The sequence below is a fragment of the Erythrolamprus reginae genome, chromosome 11 (genome assembly GCF_031021105.1).
Source record: "Erythrolamprus reginae isolate rEryReg1 chromosome 11, rEryReg1.hap1, whole genome shotgun sequence".
Classification (NCBI taxonomy): Eukaryota; Metazoa; Chordata; class Lepidosauria; order Squamata; family Dipsadidae; genus Erythrolamprus; species Erythrolamprus reginae.
The window spans coordinates 5,412,485-5,437,232 of record NC_091960.1 but is presented as its reverse complement, the minus strand read 5'-3'; the positions used below and the strand labels follow the sequence as shown (position 1 = coordinate 5,437,232).

The 24,748-nt window shown below is 43.1% G+C and overlaps 1 protein-coding gene across 3 annotated transcripts in view; it reads left to right on the top strand.

Annotated features, from left to right (window-relative positions):
* GRIK5 (glutamate ionotropic receptor kainate type subunit 5) overlaps positions 1 to 24,748 on the top strand; it is a 107,292-nt gene that overhangs the window by 58,158 nt on the left and 24,386 nt on the right. For 2 of the 3 annotated variants that reach the window (XM_070764058.1, XM_070764059.1), the window contains 8 exons: positions 3,205 to 3,340; positions 6,181 to 6,345; positions 7,259 to 7,356; positions 8,931 to 9,096; positions 13,051 to 13,229; positions 14,244 to 14,297; positions 22,379 to 22,540; positions 24,478 to 24,630. In XM_070764058.1, the coding sequence (XP_070620159.1) occupies positions 3,256 to 3,340; positions 6,181 to 6,345; positions 7,259 to 7,356; positions 8,931 to 9,096; positions 13,051 to 13,229; positions 14,244 to 14,297; positions 22,379 to 22,540; positions 24,478 to 24,630 (1,062 nt within the window). In that variant the 5' untranslated portion in view covers positions 3,205 to 3,255. The remainder of the gene's footprint in view (positions 1 to 3,204; positions 3,341 to 6,180; positions 6,346 to 7,258; positions 7,357 to 8,930; positions 9,097 to 13,050; positions 13,230 to 14,243; positions 14,298 to 22,378; positions 22,541 to 24,477; positions 24,631 to 24,748) is intronic. The other variant, XM_070764060.1, reaches the window with a different exon arrangement.

The following is a 24,748-nucleotide window of genomic DNA, read 5'->3' as shown; positions in this document are numbered from 1 at the left end:
GTTCATACACACAAACACACAAAGAAACACACACACTTTTTTTCTGTTGAATGTTCTGGAGACCTCACTTACAAAAAGATATTGATAAAATTGAACGGGTCCAAAGACGGGCTACAAAAATGGTGGAAGGTCTTAAGCATAAAACGTATCAGGAAAGACTTCATGAACTCAATCTGTATAGTCTGGAGGACAGAAGGGAAAGGGGGGACATGATCGAAACATTTAAATATGTGAAAGGGTTAAATAAGGTTCAGGAGGGAAGTGTTTTTAATAGGAAAGTGAACACAAGAACAAGGGGGCACCATCTTAGGTTAGTTGGGGGAAAGATTAGAAGTAACGTGAGAAAATATTATTTTACTGAAAGAGTCGTAGATGCTTGAAACAAACGTCCAGCAGACGTGGTTGGTAAATCCACAGGAACTGAATTTAAACACGCCTGGGATAAACATAGATCCATTGCCACAAAGAAGAGGGAGTCAACCTATTCTCCAAAGCACCTGAGGGTAAGACAAGAAGCAATGGGTGGAAACTAAACAAGGAGTGAAGCAACATAGAACTAAGGAGAAATTTCCTGACAGTTAGAACAATTACTATAATATTGTTTTTATTATTGTTGTGAGCCGCCCCGAGTCTTTGGAGAGGGGCGGCATACAAATCTAATAAATTATTATTATTATTACTCAGTGGAACAACTAGCCTCCAGAAGTTGTGAATGCTCCAACACTGAAAGTTTTAAAGATGTTAGATAACCATCTGTCTGAAGTAGTGTAGGGTTTCTTGCCTAAGCAGGGGGTTGGACTAGAAGACCTCCAAGGTCCCTTCCAACTCTGTTGTTGTTATTTTTATTTTTATTTATTTATTTTATTTATTATTATTATTATTATTATTATTATTATTATTATTATTATTATTATTATATTTTTATAATCCGACCAATCAGGCGTTTACAGTCGGGTTGTCCCTCTGACCTTCCTGCCAATCAGCTTAAAGCTCTGTTGGGAGAATTGGTGTTAGACTTATGGTTGGGGTTCACCCCAACATGAGGAACTGTATTAAGGGGTCACGGCATTAGAAAAATTAGTGTCCCTTGCTGAGTGCCGAAATCAGTTTGGTCTCTAGTGTTTTAAGGCACCAGGCTAGGAAGCGGGAGACTGTGAGTTCTAGTCCCACCTTAGGAATGAAAGCCAGTGGGGGGGCACTTTGCGCCGTCCCCTTCTGTCAGCCCAACCCACCTCACAGGATTGTTGTTATGGGGAAAAATAGGAGGAGGACGGGATGTGGGATAAATCCATCACCTTGAGTTACATATAAAATAATAAAGGCAGGTTATAAGCAAACAAGCAAACACATAACTGATGGTGGGGAGAACCCGATATTTCTGTCTGGGTTAATTAAAAAGGTAACGAACCAACAAACGGTAGAGGGAAATTAAGGATGCTTTATGCATGCAGGGGAAACAGCGAAGCATGAACTTATGGTCTGAAGCCAATTTGCAAGGTCCCTAAGAGAGAGCAAGAGAGAGAACATTTTTGGCAATTCTCAATCTCCTTTGATTCAGCTAAATTTGCAGATCAACGGGTTGAGTTGCCTCTTGCAAACCCTAGAACAGAATAGAATAGAATAGAATTCTTTATTGGCCGGGTGTGATTGGACACACAAGGAATTTGTCTTTGGTGCAGATACTCTCTATGTACATAAAAGTAAATAGAATAGAATAGAATAGAATAGAATTCCTTATTGGCCGGGTGTGATTGGACACACAAGGAATTTGTCTTTGGTGCAGATACTCTCTATGTACATAAAAGTAAATAGAATAGAATAGAATAGAATAGAATAGAATTCCTTATTGGCCGGGTGTGATTGGACACACAAGGAATTTGTCTTTGATGCAGATGCTCTCAGTGTAAATAAAAGAGAATAGAGTAGAATAGAATAGAATAGAATAGAATAGAATAGAATTCTTTATTGGCCGGGTGTGATTGGGCACACAAGGAATTTGTCTTTAGTGCAGATACTCTCTGTGTACATAAAAGAAAATAGAATAGAATAGAATAGAATTCTTTATTGGCCGGGTGTGATTGGACACACAAGGAATTTGTCTTTGGTGCAGATACTCTCTATGTACATAAAAGTAAATAGAATAGAATAGAATAGAATAGAATAGAATAGAATTCCTTATTGGCCGGGTGTGATTGGACACACAAGGAATTTGTCTTTGGTGCAGATACTCTCTATGTACATAAAAGTAAATAGAATAGAATAGAATAGAATAGAATAGAATAGAATAGAATTCCTTATTGGCTGGGTGTGATTGGACACACAAGGAATTTGTCTTTGATGCAGATGCTCTCAGTGTAAATAAAAGAGAATAGAGTAGAATAGAATAGAATAGAATAGAATTCTTTATTGGCCGGGTGTGATTGGGCACACAAGGAATTTGTCTTTAGTGCAGATACTCTCTGTGTACATAAAAGAAAATAGAATAGAATAGAATAGAATAGAATTCTTTATTGGCCGGGTGTGATTGGACACACAAGGAATTTGTCTTTGATGCAGATGCTCTCAGTGTAAATAAAAGAGAATAGAATAGAATAGAATAGAATAGAATTCTTTATTGGCCAAGTGTGACTGGACACACAAGGAATTTGTCTTTGGTGCAGATACTCTCTGTGTACATAAAAGAGAATAGAATAGAATAGAACAGAATAGAATTCTTTATTGGCCGGGTGTGATTGGACACACAAGGAACATGTCTTTGGTGCAGATGCTCTCAGTGTAAACAAAAGATAATATACATTTCTCAAGAATCGTGAGCTACAACACCTAATGATTGTCATTAAGGGGTCAAATAAGCAACCAGGAAACAATCAATACGAATAAAAATCTTAAGGATACAAGCCACAAGTTACACTCGTAAGTGGGAGGTCATAAGCGGCAAGGGTCTCCAACCTTGGCCGCTTTAAGACTTGTGGTCTCCAACTCCCAGAATCCCTCAGCCAGCAAAGCTTGTGGACTCCAACTCCCAGAATCCTCCCCATTGGCGTCCACAAGCTTTGCTAGCTGAGGGATTCTGGGAGTTGGAGTCCCCAAGTCTTAAAATGGCCGGGGTTGGAGAGCCTTGTAACCTATGGGGTCATTCGCCTTCGGTTCTAAGATGCTCATGCAAAGGGGTGTGTGTGTGTCATTTTTCTGTCCCCTTTCCAGGTGGCAGCGCAGGGGCCACGGCCGAACTTTCTCCATGAGGAGGGGTAGAAGATGCCGGCTTTGCCCGCCCTGCTGCTGCTGCTGATACTCGGCTTCACCCAACAGAGCCTGGAGCTGTTGTCCTCGCTGCGCATGGGTGAGTGAGAAGACTTTTGCTATGGGGTGAACGGTCAGCGGAACAGCTGGCCTCCAGGTAGTCCTGTCACTGGAGGTTTTTAAGAAGAGGCTGGACAGCCGTATTATTATTATTATTATTATTATTATTATTATTATATTATTATTATTATTATATTATTATTATTATTATTATATTATTATTATATTATATTATTATTATTATTATTATTATTATTATTATTATTATTATTTATTGGATTTGTATGCCGCCCCTCTCCGCAGACTCAGGGCGGCTAACAACAGCAGTAAAACAGTACAACAAAATCCAATACTAAAAAACAGTTAAAAACCCATTATATAAAAACCAATCGTACAAACATACCATACATAAAATTGTGAAGGCCTAGGGGGAAAGTATATCTTAGTTCCCCCATGCCTGGCAGCAGAGGTGGGTTTTAAGCAGCTTACGAAAGGCAAGGAGGGTGGGGGCAATTCTAATCTCTGGGGGGAGTTGGTTCCAGAGGGTCGGGGCCGCCATAGAGAAGGCTCTTTCCCTGGGGCCCGCCAACCGACATTGTTTAGTTGACAGGACCCGGAGAAGGCCAACTCTGTGGGACCTAATCGGTCACTGGGATTCGTGCAGCAGAAGGCGGTCCCGGAGATATTCTGGTCCGATGCCATGAAGGGCTTTATAGGTCATAACCAACACTTTGAATTGTGACCAGAAATTGATCGGCAACCAATGCAGACTGCGGAGTGTTGGTGTAACATGGGCATATTTAGGAAAGCCCATGACTGCTCTCGCAGCTGCATTCTGCACGATCTGAAGTTTCCGAACACTTTTCAAAGGGAGCCCCATGTAGAAAGCGTTACAGTAGTCGAACCTCGAGGTAATGAGGGCGTGAGTGACTGTGAGCAGTGAGTCCCGGTCCAAATAGGGCCGCAACTGGTGCTCCAGGCGAACCTGGGCAAACGCCCCCCTCGCCACAGCTGAAAGATGGTTCTCTAATGTGAGCTGTGGATCGAGGAGGACGCCCAAGTTGCGGACTCTCTCTGGGGTGATTGGTCAGTGGAACAGCTGGCCTCCAGGTAGCCCTATCACTGGAGGTTTTTAAGAAGAGGCTGGACAGCCATACGTCTGAAGGGGTGTAGGACCGTGATGGCAAACCTATGGCATACCTGCCACAGGTGGCACCCAGAGCCGTATCAGCTTCCCTGAAGCAAAAAACAGCACAACGGGCAAACCGGAAACCCATTTTCATGAACGTCCATTTTGCCCGTTTGGTTGTTTATTCACTGTCCCAGGCGTCAGTGGGTTGTGCGCATGTGCAGGGGCAGTGTTGGGGGTGTACATACATGGGGGGGAGGGAACGGGTGTGGTCACATGTGCACCAACTAGCACTTTCTCTCTGTGTCTTTTGGCACACAAACCAAAAAAGGTTCACAGGTTTGAGAAATACTGTACTGCTCTCAATAATAATTCCCAACATTCCAGCTTGTTCATTGCACTGGCCAGGAATTCTGGGAGATGTCGCCTCCACTTATTGGAAAGGGTTGATGGTCATTCTTGGGGGAGATGGGGGAGAAAATCAACTCCTATACTCCAAAGAATTTCACATCAGAATGATCTTCCTTCCTTCTTTCTTGCCTTCCTTCCTTCCTTCCTTCCTTCCTTCTTTCCTTCATACTTTCCTACTTTCCTTCTTTCCTCCCTCCCTCCCTCCCTCCCTCCCTTATTTCCTTTCTTCCTGCTTTCTTTCTTTCTTTCCTTCCTTCCTTCCTGCTTTCCTCCCTTCCCTTTCCTGCCTCCCTCCTTCCCTTATTTCCTGTCTTCCTGCTTTCTTTCTTTCTTTCCTTCCTTCTCCCCTTCTTTCCTGCCTTCCTTCCTGCTTCCCTCCCTTCCTTCTTTCCTCCCTCCCTTCCTTCCTGCCTCCCTCCCTTCCTTCTTTCCTGCCTTCCTTCCTTCCCTCCCTTCATTCCTTCTTTCCTTCTTTCCTTCCTTCCTGCCTTCCTTCCTGCCTCCCTCCCTTCCTTCTTTCCTTCCTGCCTCCCTTCCCTCCCTTCCTTCTTTCCTGCCTTCCTGCCTTCCCTCCCTTCCTTCTTTCCTTCTTTCCTTCCTTCCTTCCTGCCTTCCTTCCTTCCTTCTTTCCTACCTCCCTTCCTTCCTGCCTCCCTCCCTTCCTTCTTTCCTGCCTTCCTTCCCTCCCTTCCTTCTTTCCTTCCTGCCTTCCTTCCTTCCTGCCTCCCTCCCTTCCTTCTTTCCTGCCTTCCTTCCTTCCCTCCCTTCATTCCTTCTTTCCTTCTTTCCTTCCTTCCTGCCTTCCTTCCTTCCTGCCTCCCTCCCTTCCTTCTTTCCTTCCTGCCTCCCTTCCCTCCCTTCCTTCTTTCCTGCCTTCCTGCCTTCCCTCCCTTCCTTCTTTCCTTCTTTCCTTCCTTCCTTCCTGCCTTCCTTCCTTCTTTCCTACCTCCCTTCCTTCCTGCCTCCCTCCCTTCCTTCTTTCCTGCCTTCCTTCCCTCCCTTCCTTCTTTCCTTTTTTCCTTCCTGCCTTCCTTCCTTCCTGCCTCCCTCCCTTCCTTGTTTCCTTCCTTCCTGCCTCCCTTCCCTCCCTTCCTTCTTTCCTTCCTTCCTTCCTTCCCTCCCTTCCTTCTTTCCTTCCTTCCTGCCTTCCCTCCCTCCCTTCTTTCCTGTCTTCCTGCTTTCTTTCTTTCTTTCTTTCTTTCTTTCTTTCTTTCTTTCTTTCCTTCCTTCCTTCTTTCCTTCCTTCTTTCCTTCCTTCCTCCTTCCCTCCCTGCCTTCCTGCCTGCCTCCCCTCCGTCCCTCTTTTCGGTACCCATCGTCGGTTCCTGTCCAATGACCAGCTTCCATTTTGGATGACCAGACTGTGTGTGGCCGCGGGGAGCGACTCGCCTTAGCTTTGGCCCGTGAACACATCAACAGCATCATTGAAGTGCCCGCCAAGGCCCGGGTTGAGGTGGAGATCTTCGAACTGCAACGGGACAGCCAGTACGAGACCACCGACACCAGTACGTTGGGTGCCCTCAAGCAGGACGTGGCTAGTCTTCTCCACTCATGAGGCCAGGGAGCCAAGAAGGTGGAGATCCTTGAAGTTAAGGAGGGATTACTGTTAAGGAGCCATCAGTTATAAGAAAAAAGAATGAACGGGTCCAAAGACGGGCTACAAGAATGGTGGAAGGTCTTAAGCATAAAACCTATCAAGCAAGACTTAATGCACTCAATCTGTAGAGTCTGGAGGACAGAAGGGAAAGGGGGGACATGATCAAAACATTTCAACATGTGAAAGGGTTAAATAAGGTCCAGGAGGGAAGTGTTTTTAATAGGAAAGCGAACACAAGGACAAGGGGGGCACAATCTGAGGTTAGTTGCTTGGGTTCGTAAGGTAAAAATAGTTCGGAAGAAGAGGCAAAAAAATCTTAAACACCGGGTTCGTATCTTGAAAAGTTTGTTAGAAGAGGCGTTCGTAAGATGAGGTACCACTGTATTTACTTCCGCATCTCTACTTTGCGGAAATTCGACTTTCGCGGGCGGTCTTGGAACGCATCCCCCGTGAAAATCGAGGGAACACTGTATCCCCAGAAATCCTCAAAGCGTATCTTGAGCGCTTCAAGCAGAGAGCTGGACAAGATTTGGGTGAAAATCAAGAAAGGAAACCGCTTAGAAGTAACTCTTGTCTTTCTTGCTTTTTGGGAGCCCGACAGGTAGCGAGAGGACTTTTCACCCACCAACTTCGAGCCTTTTGTACTTTGTTCCAGCATGAAATGATTGGCAGATAGTTAAAAAAAAGACAGAGAGAGGTTGTACAATAGAAGTTTTCAAAGGCTATGATTTTGCACAGCGTGGCGAGCTTGGGTTGTGTGAAAGGAAGCGGGTGGGGGTCTTGGCCTAATCTTCTTCCCACTTTCTCTGTTTTTCATGCAGTGTGTCAGATTCTGCCCAAAGGGGTGGTCTCGGTTCTGGGACCAGCGTCCAGCCCAGCCTCTGCGTCCATCGTTAGCCACATTTGTGGAGAAAAAGAGGTGAGTGGACTCTTGGCTCATCACCGTCCCTTCCATTTTTGGAATCTTACTGGCATTTAATTAATTTAATTGTTTAATTTAATTAATGTGCATGCCACCCAACCCCATGGGACTCAGGGAGGCTAAATAGCAGAAGTGTTATCGCTATTGCTGTTTAGCATTTAAATTTATATTTATTTATTATTTACTTATTAATTGGATTTGTATGCCACCCCTCTCAGAGGACTCGAGGACTATATCGATATATATGGCCCTCCCTAAATGGTTTACAGTCAGCCTCTTGCCCCCAACAGATCTATTTCGGCCTTATTTTGGCATCATCAGCTAGCCATACCCTCGCTGGGACTTGAACCTGCAACCTTTGCCTTGTAAGGCAGAGAATTAACCTCTAGGCTACAGTATCCAATCCCTTCAGCTCTGCACCAGGGAAGGGTTACATATTTTTGTGTCAAATCACCCTGGTGTATTGAAGGAACATCACAGCTCCTTTTTTGCCTCTCGGCCCAACCCAGGGCCATTTCCAAGGCAGTTAATTTTATTGATAGCCGACAATTATATCTGTATGTGTCACATGTTTTTTTTTTCTGAATTTGAAAATTAAGGGAGACTAGGATAGATCTATTTTGGCCTTATTTTGGCTTCATCAGCTAGCCATACCCACACTGGGACTATATATATATATATACATCACAATATCTTTTTTTTATATCTTACCCATTTCATTATATTTCTTATATTTCCATTTTTATATACTGTACAATATATTTCCATTTATATACCTATCCATTTATATTTACTATTTATTCCGTTATACATTTTTATCAGTTTTTCTATGCCACTATACATTATAACACTATACTTCATTTCTATTCTCCATCCACTTGTGCCATATATTCCAAGTGTCATAATATTCTGAATCACTTGCTCACTTGATTCCCATGGTCATTTTGTCCATTTCAGCGCATTTATATATTTTATTAATTGTATTGTTTTCTGATGGTATCATTTTTTTTCCTATTTCTATTCCGAGTCCTCGGAGAGGGGCGGTATACAAATCCAATTAATAAATAAATATTCATCTTCCTACTCCTATTCCTACTGCTACTATTCCTACTCCTACTTCTACTCCTATCCCTACTATTCCTACTTCTACTCCTACTCCTATTCCTATTCCTACTCCTACATCTACTCCTATTCCTACTTCTACTCCTATTCCTACACCTACTCCTATTCCTATTCCTACTCCTATTCCTACTGCTACTATTCCTACTCCTACTTCTACTCCTACCCCTACTATTCCTACTTCTACTCCTATTCCTACTCCTACACCTACTCCTATTCCTACTTCTACTCCTACTCCTACTCCTATTCCTATTCCTACTTCTACTCCTACTCCTATTCCTACTCCTTCTCCTTCTCCTTCTCCTACTCTAATTCCTATTCCTATTCCTATTCTTGACAGGTTTAGGTCTGTCAAATTTGCTGAAGCCTTCTTGCCTGCCCTGGTTTTATAGTCACGCAACAAAAACAGCCTTATTGCCAAGAAATTTCGACCCTGTCCTTCCCTCCCTTAGATCCCCCATGTGAAGGTGGGTCCCGAGGAAACGCCAAAATTGCAATACCTGCGCTTCGCTTCGGTCAGCCTCTACCCCAGCAACGAGGATGTCAGCCTGGCTGTCTCTTGCATTCTGAAGTCCTTCAACTACCCTTCAGCGAGCCTCATCTGCGCCAAGGCTGAATGTAAGTTGCTCTGTTTTGGCACGGAAGAAAGTTTCGGGGTGCTTGGCGTAGGGCAGTGATGGCGAACCTATGGCATGGGTTGGTCATGACCTTTAAAGCCCTACATAGCAATGGACCAGAGTACCTCCGGAACCGCCTGCTACCGCACGAATCCCAGCGACCAATAAGGTCCCACAGAGTTGGCCTTCTCCAGGTCCCATCGACTAAACAATGTCGTTTGGTGGGCCCCAGGGGAAGAGCCTTCTCTGTGGCGGCCCCGGCCCTCTGGAACCCACTCCCCCCGGAGATTAGAATTGCCCCCACCCTCCCTGTCTTTTGTAAACTACTCAAGACTCATTTATACCGCCAGGCATGGGGGAGTTGAGATATTCCTTCCCCCTAGGCCATTACAAGTTATGCATGGTATGTTTGTGTGTATGTTTGGTTTTATAATAAGGGTTTTTAGTTGTTTTATTATTGGATTGTCACATGCTGTTTTTATCATTGTTGTTAGCCACCCCGAGTCTACGGAGAGGGGCGGCATACAAATCCAATAAATTATTATTATTATTATTATTATTATTATTATTATTATTATTATTAATTATGGGTGCCAGAGGTGGCGCATGGAGCCATATCTCCTGGCACAGGAGCTGTTGCCCTAACTCAGCTCCAATGTGCATGTGTGTGCCGACTAGCTGATTTTTGGCTCACACTGAGGCTCCGGGAGGGCGTTTCTGGCTTCCAGAGAGCCTCCAGGGGAATGGGGGAGGGCGTTTTTACCCTCTTCCGGCTCCAGGGAAGCCTTTGGAGCCTGGGGAGGCAAAACACAAGCCCATTGAGCCCACTATAAATTGGGAAACAGGCTGTTTGCAGCCTCCAGAGGGCCTTTGGGGGACAGGGGAAGCTGTTTTCGCCCTCCCCAGGCATTGAATTATGAGTGTGAGCACTCGCGCATGCACAATAGCGCTCACCCATGCTGTTTTGGCACCTGAGTAAAAAAAAGGTTCACCATCACGGGCCCAGCATATCATGATGGGCCCAGTTCATCCTCCTCAGAATCTGTCATAAGAACATAAGAAGAGCCAGGCTGAATCAGGCCAAAGCCCATCGAGTCCAGTGTTCTGTGTCCCACAATAGCCCACCAATTGTCCATGGGGATCTTGAGCAGAAAGAGAAGGCAAAACCCTCCCTTTCCCTTGACCCCCAACAAATGGGACCCAAGGGAATCCTGCCTGCCTCAACCAACATAGAAGCGGCACTTGGACATCCGTTTCAATAACCACCTACAATACAGTTGGCCTCCATGAATCTGTCCAATCCTGCCTTGAAGCTCTCCAGGCTGACAGCTGTCACAACCTCTTTTGGAAGGGAATTCCATAAACCAACAACCCTCTGGGTGAAGAAATATTTCCCTTGATTTGTCCTCACTTTCTTACCTATGAGCTTTAGGGAGGGCCCCCTCGTCCTAGTATTGTGTGGTAGAGAAAAGAATTTAGTGACTTGATCGAAGTGTATAAAATCATGCATGGGATAGAAAAGGTGGATTGATAAAAGAATTTTTCTCTATTCACCTTTTCTATCCCATGCATGATTTTATACACTTCGATCAAGTCACTAAATGACCCAGTCGTGGACCACTCACAAGAGGTAGTCAAGCAGGGGTGAGTTACTACTGATGCGGTAGGGGACGGTGCCCCAGTAACGGCCACCAGATTGCGCAGCTATGCTGCCTGGAGAATTCTGGGAGTTGAAGTCCACAAGTCTTAAAGTTGCCTTGTTTGGGGACCCCTGCTGTAGAGTCTGGAGGACAGAAGGGAAATGGGGGGACATGATCGAAACATTTAAATAGGTTAAAGGGTTAAATAAGGTTCAGGAGGGAAGTGTTTTTAATAGGAAAGTGAACCCAAGAACAAGGGGCCACAATCTGAAGTCGGTTGGGGGAAAGATCAGAAGCAACGTGAGAAAATATTATTTTGCTGAAAGAGTCATAGATGCTTGGAACAAACTTCCAGAAGACGTGGTGGTTAAGTCCACAGTAACTAAATTTAAACACGCCAGGGATAAACATAGATCCATTCTAAGATAAAATACAGGAAATAGTATAAGGGCAGACTAGATGGACCAGGAGGTCTTTTTCTGCCGTCAATCTTCTTTGTTTCTATGTTTCTGTCTGAAAAGTACCTGCTTGCAAAGGCCGTAGTTAAATCTGCGTTCCAAATCAAAACCGCTAAATTAACAAGCCGCCCGTTAAAGAACATGCAAATCACGACGGCTGCTGAGGTCGGGAGAGCAGAGATTACGCCTATTAAAATTATAGCAGGCAGGAGAGTGAGAGAATAGTGTTAATCATACCAGCCCTTCAGAGAGAATTGGAGCAATTTTATGCAGGGCTGCAGTCATGAAAATTGTGTCCCCTCCGTTCAGCCTGCTGTTAATTATCAACACCTCCCTGCAACTGTAATTTTGGATTTGGAGGGGTGGTGGTGGTGGGGAGGGAAAAGCAGACATGTTAAATGCAAAAAGAAAATCAATTTAGTATTACGTCGCGTCGTCTCTCGTCTGGGGTGAGCGGATTTCGACGAACGACATTCCTTACATCAAAGTTGATGGAGAACAAACCCTGGTCGTGTTTTCGTGTCTTCTGCAAAGCAGACGTCAAAAGAGCTTTGATTCTGGCGAACAGGCTCAAAGATATGAATTTCTTTTTGAATTTTTTTGAATTTTTTTAAAAAAAAATCTGTACAAATTCCATTTATATATCAATACACACACACACCTTAAAATATATCAATAACATTTATTTATTTACTTAGTTGCTTACTAATTTACTTATTAACTTATTTATTAACTTATTTATTTGTTTATTTACTTATTTATTTATTTACTTACTTACTTTCTTACTTGTTTACTAACTTATTTATTTATTTATTTATTTATTTACTTACTTACTTACTTACTTACTTACTTACTTACTTACTTACTTACTTACTTACTTACTTACTAGATCTCTATTCCTCGGACTCAGGGCAGCTCACAACAAAATAATACATCACATGTGGAAATCTAAATTTAAAAAAACATTTTAAAACCCCAATATCTTTAAAAAAAACAGTATCTCATGTTCAGACAGAGACATAAATTCATTCATCAGCTGGGGCTAGATGTTGGTCTTAGTGGCCCCAAGCCTGTCGGCAAAGATAGATCTTTACACTCTTGTGGAAGGTGGGGAGGGTGGGGGTAATGGGAATCTCTGGAGGGTGTTGGTTCCAAAGGGCTGGGGCAGCCACAGAGAAGGCTCTTCCCCTAAGTCCCGCCAGGCGACATTGTCTAGCTGACGGGACTTGGAGAAGGCCAACTGTGTGGGACTTGACCGGCTGCTGGGACACATAGATATACATTTATCTACCTACCTACCTACCTCTTTATCTATCTATCTATCTATCTATCTATCTATCTATCTATCTATCTTCAGTTTGTCATCATAATAATATCTACCTACCTATGTACCTACCTACCTACCTACCTACCTATCTATCTATCTATTTTTTGGATTTATATGCTGCCTCTCTTCGAGGACTTGGGGCAGCTTACAACATATACTGTAAAAAGACAATATGCATCAAAATCCAATTAATTAAAATTAGAAGTTACATCTAAAAACTAAAGAACCAATTAAAACACACACACAACCATCCAATCAACAAACCCACTATACATTCTTTGAATGAATACGATGTAGCAGGAGTTCTTGAGAAAATATTTACTTCTTTGTAGCAAAAACTATTCTATTTACATTATAACTATCTCACTAGATGACACTATTACAATATTACTGCCGAGCATCCACAACAAGCCATACTTATTCAAAGGTGCATTACCTCTTATACATTTGTCGACCAATCGGGTTGTAGCACATTCTGTAGATTCATGTAGACTCAGTCCTGACACCCCGTTCTTCTCTCTGCCCATCAGGCCTGCTGAGATTGGAGGAGTTAGTCCGCCAATTCCTCATCTCCAAGGAAACCCTCTCGATCCGGATGTTGGATGACACCAACGATCCCACGCCGCTGCTCAAGGAGATCCGAGACGACAAGATCTCCACCATTATTATCGACGCCAATGCTTCCGTCTCTTACCTCATCCTGAAGAAGGTGAGAGAGGGATGCCGAATTGAGGCAGAAACACAAAGGTTTGGGGGATTTGGCTATCAAGGGCAACTTAATTTACCCTGGGATGTTCTGCTCGATGGGTCTTGGGTCTCTCAGCATTGTCCGACCTGTTTGTGGACCCTCTTCTGGGAAGGTTAAAGTGACATGGATCCTGACGATTCCTTGTATATTTGAGAAGTCATAATAAACCCAAAGGCGATTATATAGCAATAGCACTTAGATTTCGCAGTATTTTACAGCCCTCTCTAAGCGGTTTACAGAGTCAGCCCCTTGCCCCCAAACAATCTGGGTTCTCATTTGACTGATCTGGGAAGGATGGAAGGATGAGTCAATCTTGAGCCGGTCAGGATCGAACTGCTGGCAGTTGGCAGAGTTAGCCGGCAAATGCTGCATTCTAAGCACTGTGCACCATGGAAGGGAGAAAGGGAGGGAAGGGAGGGAGGGAGGGAAGGAAGGGAGGGAGGGAGGGAAGGAAGGATTTCAAAACACCTGCAGCTAAGCTATCTTTGGAGTCTTCAGAGAGGGGCGGCATACAAATCTAATAAATAATAATAATAATAATAATAATTATTATTATTATTATTATTATTATTATTATTATTATTATCTGTCTGAAGAAATGCAAAATTTACACACACACTCCTGGCAATTCAAATAATGTATATCTAAAGTTTCACATCCGTACCATTACTGTAGGCTGAGAAAAAAAATGTGGTGCATTACTTTCTGGGCGACCCTCGTATTTGGGATCACCTGAAATGCATAAAAATCTTACACACCTGCTTAAGTTGAAGCCAGCTGGAAACGATTGTAAATTCAGGTCAAACCAGTCCAGCAGCTTGTGTCCTGCCCGGTTTTAGAAGCCACCAATCATCCATATCAAATATTTCCGTAAAACTCAGCAAAGTTTCTGGCGTTCTGGGCAACCGTAGTGTATTGTCAAGCAATTAAAATGCTCCCTTTGTTGATTCTTGTGAACTGCCTTTTTTCCCCCAGGCTTCCGAGTTGGGGATGACATCTGCCTTCTACAAGTACATCCTGACAACCATGGTTAGTATCCCGGCCAAGCCGAGCTTGTACACGCACAGCGTTTTCTGTTATGGGTATACAACAACAACAATCAACTTTATTTGATTAGTCAGTCGACCATATCAAAGCAAAAACGCGGACCACATTGGTCGTCATAAAACTGTGACTGGTTAAAATACCATAAAATACCATGTGACTGGTTTCCTCCCAGGAGATTCCTAGAGAGGCCCCACAGAGGCTTCTCCCTGCCTTTTCCGGACCTGTTTCCTCCCAGGAGATTCCTAGAGAGGCCCCACGGAGGCTTCTCCCTGCCTTTTCCAGTTACAGTTTCAGAGGCTTGGGATTGTAAGTGGAAAATGGTTCTTGAGAAGAGGCAAAAAATTCTCGAACACCCGGTTCTTATCTAGAAAAGTTTGTAACTACAGGCGTTCTTAGGTCGAGGTACCACTGCACCTCTTAGCAATTCCTTAAAGCAGGGGCCTCAATTTTCTAGAATCTTCCCAGAGAAAGACATAGTTGCTTTAAGGTGGTTGAAGACAGATGCTCTGTCCATGCCCTGTGTGTTCCTAAGCAACTTTGGGAATTGCATTTGAAGCGTTGTGCAGCTCTACTTAGCATTGCAAAACGACCATTCTGAAAGGGTTTCCAAGACTCATAGCTTCAGGGCAATGTTCATAGGAGAATGTATAAGCTCTGGGCGGCTTGCAGCTATGGCTGTTAAGTAGATGGAGACAACCAACGTGCATTGTGATGTGTGGACAAACTCAAAGGTGCTTCGTGCAATGTAGGCAGGACACTGTGCGATTTAAATAACTCCCACTTATTGAAATAAAACCCAGTTTCCAATCTAATCAGCAAAGCAGAGGAATATAAAGTCCATTTAAAAACAACAACCAAAGTCATTCCTCTTTCTTTTTATTTTTATTCGGGTTTTTTCAGATTTGCCTTTTCCAAAGACAGCTTGAAAAAAAATCCCTGAAAATGAAAAAAATTATGATTGATTGATTGATTGATTGATTGATTGATTGATTGGATTTGTATGCCGCCCCTCTCCGTGGACTCGGGGCGGCTAACAACAGTGACAAAAAACAGAATGTAAAAATCCAATACTACAACAGCTAAAAACCCTTGTTATAAAACCAATCATACATACAAACATACCATGCATAAATTGTAGAAGCCTAGGGGGAAAGATTATCTTAATTCCCCCATGCCTGACACCAGGGGGGGGGGGGGGGTTTGAGGAGCTTACGAAGGGCAAGGAGGGTGGGGGCTATTCTAATCTCTGGGGGGAGTTGGTTCCAGAGGGTCAGGGCCGCCACAGAGAAGTCTCTTCCCCTGGGTCCCGCCAACCGACATTGTTTAGTCGACGGGACCCGGAGAAGGCCCACTCTGTGGGACCTAACTGGTCGCTGGGATTCGTGCGGCAGAAGGCGGTCCCGGAGATAATCTGGCCGGGTGCCTATAAAATAAATAAATAAAATAATATGACTATAATCTATATTGATTATATAATGAAAGTAATATAAGCTTTTACATTTAACTTATAAATGTTGTTACATTTCGGGGAAACTGATTGGCTTTTCAAATCTGCATTGGCAGATAGCAGTCGTCTATTAATAGAATTCAATTGCATTTATGATTTTATAAGGATGTATTGCTTTTTCTTTCTCTCTTTTATGCATGTGTCCAATTTAGTGTTTCTTAACTTGGGAGCTGAAGTTCACATGTCTTCCAGTTGTCAAGATTTGAGAAACACTGGACTAATTTTATAGTTCAGAAAGGCAGTTGAAGTTTTTTGTTGAGTGGATGAATATAACACATTACAAATCGTGCTGCTCTCCATTCTTTGCCATGTCTTCGTAGCTCATTTTGATTCCTTGATTCTCTTTGAGATGCAGAGTGGGCCAAAGATAAAACTCATGCAACTGAAATGCCAGCTTTTAATATTTGACCATTTATCTAGTAAAGCTAAATCATTTACCATATTACAGACCCCTCCAGGAATATCAACCCTATTGCACACTTTAGAGTCATCGGCAAATAGGCAAACCTTCCCTACCAAACCTTCTCCTATGTCAGTCACAAACATATTAAAAAGAATAGGACCCAGAACAGACCCTTGTGGCACACCGCTTGTAACCTGTCTCTGCTCAGAATACTCGCCAGAGACAGGTTACAAGCGGTGTGCCACAAGGGTCTGTTCTGGTCCTATTCTTTTTAATATCTTTGTGAGTGACATAGGAGAAGGTTTGGTAGGGAAGGTTTGCCTATTTGCCGATGACTCTAAAGTGTGCAATAGGGTTGATATTCCTGGAGGGGTCTGTAATATGGTAAATGATTTAGCTTTACTAGACAAATGGTCAAAGCAATGGAAACTGCAGTTTAATGTTTCCAAATGTAAAATAATGCACTTGGGGAAAAGGAATCCTCAATCTGAGTATTGCATTGGCAGTTCTGTGTTAGCAATAACTTCAGAAGAGAAGGATTTAGGGGTAGTGATTTCTGACAGTCTCAAAATGGGTGAGCAGTGTGGTCGGGCGGTAGGAAAAGCAAGTAGGATACTTGGCTGCATAGCTAGAGGTATAACAAGCAGGAAGAGGGAGATTGTGATCCCCTTATATAGAGCTCTGGTGAGACCACATTTGGAGTACTGTGTTCAGTTCTGGAGACCTCACCTACAAAAGGATATTGACAAAATTGAACGGGTCCAAAGACGGGCTACAAGAATGGTGGAAGGTCTTAAGCATAAAACGTATCAGGAAAGACTTAATGAACTCAATCTGTATAGTCTGGAGGACAGAAGGAAAAGGGGGACATGATCGAAACATTTAAATATGTTAAAGGGTTAAATAAGGTCCAGGAGGGAAGTGTTTTTAATAGGAAAGTGAACACAAGAATAAGGGGACACAATCTGAAGTTAGTTGGGGGAATGATCAAAGGCAACATGAGAAAATATTATTTTACTGAAAGAGTAGTAGATCCTTGGAACAAACTTCCAGCAGACGTGGTTGGTAAATCCACAGTAACTGAATTTAAACATGCCTGGGATAAACATAGATCCATTGTAAGATAAAATACAGGAAATAGTATAAGGGTAGACTAGATGGACCATGAGGTCTTTTTCTGCCGTCAGTCTTCTATGTTTCTATGTTTCTATATATATATATTTAAAAACACTTTATAACTTCAACCCTGCGTGGATTAATTAACAGGGAGCAAAAATGACCCGTCACAGCAGGTTAAATCTGATGCGGGATCCACCCTCCAGAAAGGCGGGTGGGGGCGGGTTGAAGAAATGTGTGGGATGGTGACAGAAACAATGCCTGATTTAACGTAGGCTTATATTTAAATCTAATTGCAGCTAAATTAAATATAACCATTTTAATGACTCCCACACTCAAACAATAGATCATTGGTTTATATCTCCTTAAGTCTGGAGAACCCCAGTTGAAAGTAATTTAATTTAAGCATGCGCAGGAAGTGAAATATTTCAGGGGGACACATGGGCGCGCGAGATTTCGGCGATTTTTTTTCTTCTGAGCATACACAGTAGCAAAAAAATCACCAAAATCTTGTGCACCCGCGCATCCCCTCACAAGATTTTTACTTCCTGCGCATGCGCAGAAGTAAAATTTTCTGGGATGCGCATGCGTGCCCACAGGATACCCGGAGCTGTGCGCGCAGCTCTATTTTTACTACCAGTGTGGCATCCTCAAACCTACTGGTAGGAACCCGATACTGGTTGCAAGTGGAGGACTGTCTTCATAAGGGTTTCGGTCAGTAATGGGCAGCCAAAATGTTTACCGCCACACTGTGGGTGTGGCTTATTTTTTGGGTGTGGCTTGATGGTCATGTGACTGGGTAGGAGTGGCCTGGTGGCCATGTGACCAGGTGGGAGTGGCTTGAATGATCATCATCGTTCAAGTGAACTCCCCAACTTACAACCACACCAGTGTCGCTCTTTCTTCCTTCCTGGCTTCAGGAGGTGGCCATGTGAGGCTGGAGGGGAGCTGGGCAGGAGAGAGGGAAGCTTGAGGCTGAGGCCAGGAAGGAGGAAAGAGGAAAAAAGCGAGGCGTGTGCCGCAGCAGCAGCAGATGGGAACGCCTTCTGCCGCACGAATCCCAGCAACTGATTAGGTCCCACAGAGTTGGTCTGTCTGGCGGGACCCAAGGGAAGACCTTCTCTGTGGCAGCCCCAACCCTCTGGAATCAACTCCCCCCCCGGAGATTAGGACTGTCCCGACCCTCCTTGCCTTTCGCAAACTCCTAAAAACCCACCTTTGCCGCCAGGCATGGGGAAATTGATTCCCCTTGGCGTTTTGTTTGGGTTGTCTGAGTGTTTTTAATCAAGGGTTTTTAACTGTTTTGTTTTTAATCACCTGGTTTGTATTTTATATTCCTGTTGTGAGCCGCTCTGAGTCTCCGGAGAGGAGCGGTATACAAATCTAATAAATAAATAATAAATAAATAAATAAAGAGAGCTGAGTGGAGCCTGGTAATCCAGGAAGTGACTGCCACCGGTCAGCTGGAAATGCGCACGTAGCTTCATTTCCACCGGTGGAACTGCGTTCCACTTCATCCTGCCTTCTGCCCACCCCTGGTTTCTGGTGTAAAAAATAAATCAAGCCAAGGTGAAGCCCCTTTTTAAAAACAAAATTTACTATGGATTTTACTTGGAAGCTGTAAGAAGATAGCCAAAGGTTTTTACATCCCTGTAATCTAGTCCTCCTCCCACCTGTTGGAAGGAAATTCTCAAAAGCATCGTCTTTGACTTCACACCTGACCGTGATTGGCTCAATATAAAGTGACACGGATCATCATTTTATTTTAACGGCCACCTATTCCCCGAATGCATATGCGGTCAGGATGTGTCTGTCTGAGATACTTCCACTTCCCAGGTGATAAATTATAGATGGATTAAATTTTATATCGGGACTGGATGCCATTGATGTCATGTAAAATCAAAGCGTTCCATTTCTAGGGTTTTTTTTAAATTACATTTTCGCCAGAGTTCTGAGCCGCTGATGGATGTGTTCAGGGGAGGGAACCCACTGCTATATCTTTATTTATTGCAATTTATCTCCCTCTCATTCTGGAGGGCCTCCAGACGGCTCATTTGCTTTATTGTTTCGTAATCATTTCTGCTTTTCTTGCTGGAGCGATCCCAACAAATCAGGGATCGTGAAATAAACATACAGTTAGGTCCCACAGAGTGGGTCTTCTCTGGGTCCCGTCAACTAAACAATGCCACTTGGCGGGACCCAGGGGAAGAGCCTTCTCTGTGGCGGCCCCGGCCCTCTGGAACCAACTCCCCCCAGAAATTAGAATTGCCCCCACCCTCCTTGCCTTTCGTAAGCTACTTAAAACTCTGCTGCCAGGCATGGGGGAATTGAGATACTCTTTCCCCCTAGGCCTTTACAATTTTATGCATGGTAGGTCTGTATGTATTTTTGGTTTTTATATTAATGGGTTTTTAATCGTTTTTAGTATTGGATTATTATTGTACGCTGTCTTATTATTGCTGTTAGCCGCCCCGAGTCTCCGGAGAGGGGCAGCATACAAATCCAATTTTAAAAAATAAAAAAAATAAAATAATAATAATAATAATAATAATAATAATAATAATAATAATAATAATAATACAGGTGATGACAGAGCCCAAGGCATAGCATTCCTGAAAATTCCAATTTATTAGCAGAGCCAGGTCGGCACATCTGGGAGAACCCCGAATCTGAAGTCCCGTGGGTTTCTCCACCCAGTTTAAAGTTCATTCCCTTGTTCCCACACCCACCAGTTCGTTGCATGGTTCTGCTAACCGTGCCCGGTCGTCCCATGACTCCCATCAACTTCCAGGCAGGTGTTGAACAAAGGATGACCTTGAGAATCTAGAAGGAATTTGTTATGCCTACATCTCTACTTCCCTCATTCAGCCTACCAAATCCCTACAACACTAACACATTCTACATTATAATATGTGGCAGGCGAAAGTCTCCAAATCTAACGATGGCTTCGGCCTGGCACCTTGACTGGCAACCCAGAATTTTCATGGTTTAAAAAAGGCACCTGCTTAAGGAAGTCCTGCCCAATTTTGCAATCTTTTTGCCACGGTTGTTAAGAGAATCATGTGGTGCTTTCTCTTATTATTTCCCAATTGTTCCACTTAATGCAAATTTTATATTCTCTCAAATGCCATTTTAAAAAAAACAAAATTATTCTTTAACCAAAATAAATTTCTATACTTTTATACTTATTCGATTATTATACTCTAATGTTGTATTTTCCTTGTTTCTAACCATTCGTAAAATATATTCCAAATTTTATAATATTTTATTTTATTTGTTTGTTTGTTTGTTTGTTTGTTTGTTTGTTTGTTTGTTTTGTCCAATACACAATGAGGGTTTTAGTGGGTATATATCTGTATACATATAGTAAAATATATGATGAAGGTTATAGAGGAGATACTCATAGTAAAATATATCTAAGAAATAATAGAAAAGAAGGTATAGTAATAGAACATATCAATGAAAGAATAGAAGAAGAGATATAGGAATAGAAGAAAGGCATAGGAGATATAGGAGAGCAATAGGACAGGGGACGGAAGGCACTCTAGTGCACTTGTACTAGCCCCTTACTGACCTCTGTAGATAATCTAAGGGTAAAGTGTTGGGGGTTTGGGGATGACACTATGGAGTCCGATAATGAGTTCCACGCTTCGACAACTCGGTTACTGAAGTCATATTTTTTACAGTCAAGTTTGGAGCGGTTAATATTAAGTTTAAATCTGTTGTGTGCTCTTGTGTTGTTGTGGTTGAAGCTGAAGTAGTCGCCGACAGGCAGGACGTTGCAGCATATGATCTTGTGGGCAATACTTAGATCTTGTTTAAGGCGTCTTAGTTCTAAACTTTCTAGGCCCAGGATTCAATTCAATTTCATAGTTTACTTAATCCAATTCAATTTCATAGTTTACTTAATTGTCATTCTATTTCATACAACGAAATTAAACCATCTTCAGTGTACCTTATACATTAAAAAAACCCACAAAGACAAATCCTTCACCTTCTATGCTATTGTATTGAAAACCCCAGATATTGCATTAATCTTGCAGTCTATAGTAGAATTCAATATACACTGGTCAAAAAAAAATAAAGGGAATACTTAAACAACACAATTAACTCAAACTTCGGTGAAATCCAACTGTCCACTTAGGAAGCAACACTGATTGACAATCAATTTCATATGCTGTTGTGCACATTCAACTTTGTACAGAACAAAGTATTCAATGAGAATATTTCATTCATTCAGATCTAGGATGTGTTTATTTATTTTTATTTATTGGATTTGTATGCTGTCCCTCTCCGTAGACTCGAGGCGGCTAACAACAGTAACAAAAACAGCATATAACAATCCAATATTAAAACAGTTTAAAAACCCTTATTATAAAACCAAACATACGTACAGACATACCATGCATAAAATTGTAAAGGCCTAGGGGGAAAGAGGATCTCAGTTCCCCTATGCCTGGCAGCAGAGGTGGGTTCTAAGAAGCTTACGAAAGGCAAGGAGGGTGGGGGCAATTCTAATCTCTGGGGGGAGTTGGTTCCAGAGGGCCAGGGCCGCCACAGAGAAGGCTCTTCCCCTGGGTCCTGCCAAGCGACATTGTTTAGTTGAAGGGACCCGGAGAAGTCCCACTCTGTGGGACCTAACTGGTCACTGGGATTCGTGCAGCAGAAGCCGGTCCCTGAGATAATCTGGTCCAGTGCCATGAAGGGCTTTATAGGTCCCCTTTATTTTTTTTTAACAGTATAGTTACTGCTATGGTTAGAAGCTGTTTTTCAACTTACTTGTCCCTTTTTGTATTATCCTGTACCGTCTGCCAGATGGTAATAATTTTTTTAAAAAGGTGCCCAGGATGAGATGGGTCTTTAAGAATGTTTTGAACTTTCTGATGTTGATCTCTAGGTTCCTTTCCATGTTTCTCCTTCCTGTTCCTTGGCAGTCTGTCTTTGGTAAGCCTTTGCCAAGGTTGACCTCAGTTGACCTTTTCGAAGGCATGTTAAAAGCAGACGTTTGGCCCACTAATATGTTCACCATCTTTCCAGGATTTCCCGATCTTGCATCTGGATGGAATTGTGGACGAACATTCCAATGTCCTGGGCTTCTCCATGTTCAACACCAGCCACCCTTTCTACATGGAATTTGTCCGTAGCCTCAACATGTCATGGCGAGAGAACTGCGAACTCAATCCTTACCCAGGACCGGCGGTAAGTGTGACAACCCAGCATGAGGAAGAGGAGGGATAACTATATGGGTGCATGTGTGTGAAGGGCTATCTAGATCAGGGGTAAGGAACACTGGCTCTTCTATGACTTGTGGACTTCAACTCCCAGAATTCCTGAGCCAATCACGCTAGCTCAGGAATTCTGGGAGTTGAAGTCCATATGTCATAGAAGAGCCCACGTTCCCTACCCCTGATCTAGATAAATAATATCAGAGTTTATTGCATAAATCAAAACCAGAAGCACATCCAGATTCAGCTGGATTTATCAACCTCTTTATAAACACAGTAATATATATATAATAAATATATATATAATAAATATATATATATTGTGCAGAACGCGGCCGCAGGAGCCATCGTGGGGCTTCCCAGATTCGCCCACATATCTACAACACTCCGTGGCCTGCATTGGCTGCTGATCAGTTTTCGGTCACAATTCCGGTCACATTGGACCAGAGTACCTCCGGAACTGCCTGCTACCGCATGAATCCCAGCGGCCAATAAGGTCCCACAGAGTTGGCCTTCTCCGGGTCCCGTCGACTAATCAGTGTCGTCTGGTGGGCCCCAGGTTAAGAGCCTTCTCTGTGGCAGCCCCGGCCCTCTGGAATCAACTCCCCCTGGAGATTAGAACTGCTCCCACCCTCCTTGTCTTCCGTAAACTACTTAAGACCCACCTATACCGCCAGGTATGGGGGATTTGAGACATCTTTCCCCCAGGCTTATTATAATTTATGTTTGGTATGTATGTGTTGTTTGGTTTTTAATCATGATAGGGTTTTTAGTTTTTTAATATTAGATTTGTGCCATTATAATATTGTTTTTATCGTTGTTGTGAGCCGCCCCGAGTCTTCGGAGAGGGGCGGCATACAAATCTAATAAATTATTATTATTTAAAATACAACAAGTAGAGTTCTTCATCAACATAATAGCAGTTACAAGCAAAATACAAGCACTTTCTAGTTCAGAGAGAGAGATAGAGTGTGCAGAGTGGGCTGAGCCTTCTAGCTTCAGTTTCGATTCTCTGCATAGATGCGTTTAGCTCCCATTGGCTGACTTAGTTGCTAAGCCTATTCATTGGCTGACTTCCTTCTCATCGGCTCTCCCAGTCATTGAGAAACAAAAGATATTTGGTTGAGGAAGGATGGATTATTGAGTTGAGAAACAAAGGATGTTGGGTTGAGGAAGGATGGATGAGGAACAAATGAGATTGGGTTGAGGGAGAATGGATTGTTGGCTTGAGGAACGAAGGATATTGGGTTGAGAAGGATGGATTGTCGGCTTGAGGAATGAAGGATGTTGTGTTGAAGAAAGATGGGTTGTTGGGTTGAGGAACAAAGAGTGTTGGGTTGAGGAGGGATGGATTACTGAATTGAGGAACAAAAGATGTTGGGTTAAGGAAGAATGGATTGTTGGGTTGATGAACAAAGGATGTTGGATTGAGGAAGGATGGATTATTGGCTTAAAGAATGAAGGATGTTGAGTTGAGGAAAGATGGGCTGATGGGTTGAGGAACAAATGGTTTGGGGTTGAGGAAGGATGGATTACTGAGTTGAGGAACAAACAACGTTGGGTTGAAGAACACCGCTGAAGTCATCCAAGAAGACACGGATTTTGAACTGCACAGTTTCCTAACTGCTTCTTAACTAAAATTATTTTTGTTCAGCTGAGCGTCACGATAAACACTCCTCCACTGTTGACTCCTTGAGATGGTTCAAGATCAGGTTGACTCCATTCTGGTGGAATCTGACTCACCCAATCCGCCTCCCGTTCTGCAGCTGCACGGATATTTTAGCATGGTAGCCAAAGGAAGAATAGCTCTGGAAGAACAGAGTAGCAGGGAGGGGCCCCTGTCTTTGTGTCCCCCCCTCCCAACAAATGCCATAATTAGCAGCAGCTGAAATTATTTTTGTTCCCCTCCAGCTATCAGCAGCCCTCATGTTTGACGCAGTACACGTGGTCGTGAGCGCCGTGCGGGAATTGAACCGTAGCCAGGAGATTGGGGTGAAGCCCCTGGCTTGCACATCAGCGAACATCTGGCAACACGGGACCAGTCTGATGAACTACCTCCGCATGGTGAGGGGATGCTTCTCCCAGAAACGACAATTCCCTCCCTCGGTTTTTGGTTTTTTTTAAAGCAAAACAAAAACATGGAAATTTGTGACACGGTTGTGTAACCGTTGATGTCTGTCTT